The sequence below is a fragment of the Schistocerca nitens genome, chromosome 4 (genome assembly GCF_023898315.1).
Source record: "Schistocerca nitens isolate TAMUIC-IGC-003100 chromosome 4, iqSchNite1.1, whole genome shotgun sequence".
NCBI classification, from domain to species: Eukaryota; Metazoa; Arthropoda; class Insecta; order Orthoptera; family Acrididae; genus Schistocerca; species Schistocerca nitens.
The window spans coordinates 908,862,843-908,868,842 of record NC_064617.1 but is presented as its reverse complement, the minus strand read 5'-3'; the positions used below and the strand labels follow the sequence as shown (position 1 = coordinate 908,868,842).

The window sequence follows — 6,000 nt, the reverse complement described above, 5'->3', positions numbered from 1 at the left end:
TGAGTCCTATACATTTCAGTAAATTCAGCAGTGAACTCTCGAGAGCCCTTTTTAAAATTCACTCCGCACATACAGGCGAGAAACACTCTGTGCTTGCTAACAGCTGACTCAAACACGATTCACTTATCTGGTTTGCGGCGACCTGCTAGTAACACGCTACGATTTGTCTGCGCGTATGTGGTTGGTATCCACAGTTGAGCATTTTTGCTCAAACCTCCAACTTCAACTACCAGGTTTGCGCGCACCTAATTTCTGCACAAAACTCCTGTCCTTATGCAACGATATGTCTGTGCAGATGTGGTGCGCGCTTACTCTTGCGCAGACATATCTTTGCATACAAAAGGGCCTGATGGTAATCCAGTTGCTGAGCAGCATATGCGTTGCAGTTTCTGCGGTAAAAAGAAATTGAAAATTGATCGTTCCAGTCAAGCAAATATTTAGTTATGAAATAAACAAAAAAAATAAGGAATTTCCCTATTTTGTACATTTAATTTTAGTCGATGACTGTCGTCATCGATCAAGAACAACGATCGATTGTTCGAGACAATCGATTGTAGCAACTGTTGATATGTGCAACAGTATTCACTCGCCAGTGCCGACGCAACGGTTGCGGGCGGGCGTGTAGTGTGATGTGTGCCAGGTTCACTAGCCAGTGATGTTTATTGTTATAAAATTCGGAGATAAATGTATTTTTCTGTGTCATCAGAAGAAGGGATGATCTCATATAAAATGCCAAGAAATTCTTTATGATAATGAAGAGACGAGAGCTTCATTACGTTTAGTATAGCGTTGCTTTTTTATAATGTATCACTTAGGTGATTTGAAATATGAACTGATAATTCAGTCCACTATATACTCCGAGTGACTGTTCGTGCACAATAAGGCCTAAACATGACTGTGTTCTGTGAAGTGAAAAGATTGAAAGTGTGTTGATTTAATGATTGTGTATATTCGTGTTCTGGCGGTCCGTTTGATTCTGTAACGTGGGACAGACAAAAAGCATCGTTTCGTTGTTCCAAGAAGCCTGTGTATAGTGTTGTATGAATTATTAAAAGTAGAGAATTTTTTGTCGTTTCAAAAGCTAACAGTGTGCACAGTTGTAGTTTAATACTCATATACAGCATTTACAGAGTGATATTTGTAACGAAGACAAACACTCGCCAGATTTTATGATGACAGATGCATGTTATGTTAACGAAGCAATGGCAGATGAACAAACTCTGCCAACCTCTCCAACTTCACAAGACTCAGATTTCGATGAGTTTCTAGCAATAGGAATAGAAAACATCTCATCAGCTGATGCTGCCGATGGACCAGCGTCGATGGACAGCAAAACTGAAACGAATTCCCCATACGGTAACATGTTTCACACTAACTTTAACCAACAGTTTTCTACAATGTGTTCAATAGAAGTGTCTTAAATGAATGCGTGAAATTAACTAAGCCTTTGCCGATTTTGTAAAGTGATTAGAAAAGTATGTTGAGTCTGTGCCATCATGCAGTTTAATTCGCATTTTTGCGATCTTGCCACCTACATCGCTTCTGTCTCTAAATTATGTTGGTAGGACGGTATGCAGTGTAGTATTTACGTTTTGGGTCCTCAATGATGCAGAATACATCAGCACTGATGTTAGACAGATGAGAGTGGAGACATGGCACTGTATTGTATGGGTCTTGTTTTATGACATGTTCTACATAATTGAGGAACTCCTCACAATGGATTTATGGAATAAAATGTACATCTAATCTGACCCACGCGTATTATCGTGGCATTTCCATGGTTATATAGAAATTATTCAGTATAATCTCGTGCAATAAGATGCTGTACACAGTATCTTCTAGACAGGACATGGAACTCAGTATGTCTGTTACAATTTAGCAGCTAGTACCAGGCACTCTTTCTAATTTTCGTATTTATATATACACAAATGTACCACTGCATTTCATGGGCACTTTCGTCATCTGTGGTCTATCTTTTCTTCAAGGAAACCACAAATGGAATTTTGAGGGGGTCATTGCAATTAAGCTGTGTTACAGTCTTATATTAAATTCTAATGCATATGCCAGTTTTCTTATTGGTTGGTGAACCTTCACCTATGCTGCATCTGCCCATTCCTTCATTTTTAGGTGTTTTTAAGACCATTTTATTGCAAAGAGCCAGCCTTCGCTGCATTATAAATTTGTTAAATCCTTAGACAGAGCTAAGTGTCAGGTCCATACACTCTCGTTCGAGAGGAAGATAGCCAGTCACATGTGATGTGACCTCTAAAAAGTGTTATTTCCCACAACTCACACTAGAAAGTGATGTTGCCAAATTCACCATTTTAATTGGTGACATGGGAAATGCAATTTGTATTGATTCATTCCCTCATTGAATCTGTGTGCAGTATTTGCAACTCATATGGCTAATTTTATCATTGACATTATGTTATATAAGATTGCAGACTTCTTCTATTACATGCTCCCCTAGCCTTTTCATCCCTGAAAGAATAAGTAGGCCATCTACTGCAGTAATTTTTTATTTCTTACCTTCATCAGTTTCGGTCCATAACACTATGTGTTGAACATTTTTGACAGAACTTTGCATTTTGTAAGTTGTTGCAAATTTGTTGACCTGCATTTACATAATTCCTTTCATAAAGTTTTTATTTGTTTATTCAAGCAGGTAACCCAGCTTTTAAAACTATGACCTCATATGTGAGAGGAGCCAAGTTTAGAGTCAATTGAAGTTTGCTATACCATCAGTCTATCTCCCAAATTTTAATAAAAGTGTGACAGTTTTGAGCTAGGTTTCTGTAGGCTCTGTTTGTAAGAATTTCTGGATAATAGTTGTAGTAATGCTGATCAGTTGGTACCTACGACCTTATAAAGATAAACTCGGAGTATTCTGCCTTTCATCCCTTTCTACCCAACATTTGCAAAGTGTTCAGTCAGCAAATTATTGCTCATTTATGAAGTGAGACTGGTTACATATGAGTCTTAGTGTTTTTCCTATTTTTCATTGAGCTACCCACATTACTGTGCTTGCACATCTGTGTACTTACATGATACTGGTCTTTCATATCTTCCATTTCATACTTAACATGTGACATTCTGGTGTTTATCAGTATATTGGGAATTACTAATACAATAATAGGTAGTGAAAAGTCCAGGCAAAATGTTAATAATTGAACAAGGAAAGGCAATAATTCCCCAAGTGGGGGTTAGGGGGGATGTTGAGTTGTCGAAGTGCACCCAAACAAGACAGAGCTTTGCTAGCTAGCTTTTGGATGAATTCTTGAAGCTTGAGCTGTAGAGTACACAATGATGCTCCCCCTACACACATGCGTGCACACACACACGAGAGAGAGAGAGAGAGAAAGAAAGAGAGAGCACTTCATTGTGCCTGAACTTGGTTTGTCTGGGATGGGTTGGCACAGGTTTGTCAGGTTCCATAATGTATTTTTGTGTATGAATGTCAAAGTGGTAAATTACCTTATACTGACAGTTTTGCATAGCAGGTGCATAACCAAATATTAAAGCAAAGTAACTTAGCTTCAGCTCACACAGATGTACACGCAGCTATGCCATCCTTCCATTGTTATCGCGCTGTGGAATTTCAGCACCAGGACAGTGTTACGGTGAGTTTGTTTTCATTTGAGCATTTACATCTCCCATGTACTGAATGTTTTCCAATATTGTTTTGTTGTGAGTACCAAGAAAGGTGGCACAGTTGTTAGACATGGGACTCATATTTGACAGGACAACAGGTAAAATCCCTTACTGGCCAACTAGATTTAGATTTTCCATGGTTTCACTAAATTGCGTAAGGCAAATGTCGCAGTGGTTCCTTTGAAAAAGGACGCAACTGAATTCCTTCCCTAATCGAAGCCTGTATGTGATCTCTGATGCCCTTCCAATGAATGGGATATTATACACAAATCTCCCCTTTTCTGTGTGCATATCACTATGGCTCCTGTTAATTACCTCATTGACATATTATACAAGTACGTTATAATGAACATGTGTATTCAGTTGCGTAGAAAGTGTAAAAAGATTATTTCAAAAGCAGAGAATTTAAGAGTTTAATTATCTCCTAGCAGAATGATTTCTAAAATTTTACTTCAGTTAATTAAGGGAATAAACTATATTTACTGATGTTTATATGCAGACTGAAGTGATGAATGAAGATTTGTACCAAGGTCGGAATTTGAACCCAGGTACCCTACTTACTTGGCAGATGTGCTAATCACTTTACCGCACTCACACAGTGGCTGTGCACAGATTACCCTAGCACACCACCCTACTCCCTGAAAGAGCACCTCAACATTGAACCTGCCTTGGTACAAATTTTCCTTTGTCACTTCAGTCCGAACCTATACATCATAGATGTAGACTTGAGAAAGGTCTCAGGAACCATATAGTTTCATTTGATTGTTTTTAGTGAGTAGACAGTACAGTTAAATGGTGCCACTAACAATAGCCTTAGTAAATGGGTGCTCTTTTATATCTTCCAAATAATGGATTGTATAGGACACCAGGAGCTTCTACTGCCATTCATGCTTGCTTTAGTTTGTTACTTTTTTCTTACCTTTTGGTATCCAATAAAGTTCTTCCTCCATACGTCTGTCATCCATTTATCCAGATAAATTTCATCATTTCACTTTCATTGGCACAGTCATCATTATACCTTCCACTCCAGTCCATTCTTTCATTAATTTGTTTGTTTTCCTTTCTCTCCTAGTAATTCCTGATATGCATGTCTCAATTGTTACATGCTCTCACCTCAGTTTTATAATGAATTTTGCATTAAGAGTCCATGTCTCACTGTCATGAGTGAAAACTGGCAACACATGCTAATTGTAATCATTCCTTTTCTATGTATCAGAATGCTAAGGTTCCATTATTGAGCTTACCAAATGTACTCCTGCCTGGTTTTACTCATCTGCTTATTTCTTAAACTGTTCATCTAGTCATTACCTTCTGCCGAACATACAAAAACTTGCAAGCTTATTCTATTGCTTAATTGTTTTTTGTGCTGTTTTCTTCTCTGTGTGTTGCATATTATTTTACTCCTGTTTTAATTGAATTTCTTACTTATTATCAGAGTTGTTCTACCGTATTAGTCCATTCACTGTTGAAATTCATCTACTGTAGAGGCAAACAGTAGGCTACAATGACTTCAACAACAGAAGGCAGTGCTGATATGTACAGTGAACATACACAACTTCTTCATTTTTCCCAATTTATGGATCTAAAAACCAAAACTAATAGTGAGAACATAACCTCACCAATGTATATAAAACAAACTTTGACACTGACTAATCCAAGATAATTATCTACAACTAGTGAAACAACCAAAATATTACACTAACACCAATTTTGATATTCAAGAAACACAGTTATATACCAGGTGGCTATAATTAAACTTTCCCTATTTAACTAATTATAAAACAGAAACTAATTATCATATGAGTACCAAACTTGCTAGCATTAATTTCAAGGACATAGGGAAGAGAAACAATGCAGAATCAGTTCAGTTGAAACACTTTTAATGTGCTGCTCCAGTAGGCGTACATCATACCATTACACACTGGTACCATTACTGCTACCAAAGGGGCTCATTGTGGTGCCCTTCAGTGTCCAGAAGTCTCTGAAAGCACAAGATTGCATTCTGTACAGCAGAATAAATCTGTAGTTATGCTGGCTACCTCTCTTGATAAGTTGTGCTTCAGATCAGCAGTACCACCCAAGCATTTGGAAACAGTTGTCTGATATTCGATCGTTTCGAAACGTGTTTTGGAAAAGCAGGTGAACTCGATGAGTGATGTGCAGTGGGGCCCCATCTTGCATGAAAACTGAGTTGAATACATCTCTCTCCTATAGAGCGGGTATGACATGCTGGCAAAGCATGTTGCAGTGACACTGGCCAGTCACACTGCACGTCTTTGGTTCTTAAGTGCCAACCTGTTCAAAAAAGAATGGGCCATCAACAAAGATAGCTGTGAAGCCATACCATAC

The 6,000-nt window shown here is 38.1% G+C and overlaps 1 protein-coding gene across 2 annotated transcripts in view; it reads left to right on the top strand.

The window, feature by feature from the left end:
* The first annotated feature begins 602 nt into the window (after positions 1–602).
* The window catches only part of LOC126253478 (phospholipase D1), a 206,085-nt gene continuing 200,687 nt past the window's right edge, over positions 603–6,000 (top strand). For both annotated transcript variants that reach the window (XM_049954838.1, XM_049954837.1), the window contains exon 1: positions 603–1,356. Coding sequence is in view for 1 of the 2 variants with exons in the window: in XM_049954837.1 (XP_049810794.1) it covers positions 1,170–1,356 (187 nt within the window). In the remaining variant the exon portion in view is untranslated. The remainder of the gene's footprint in view (positions 1,357–6,000) is intronic.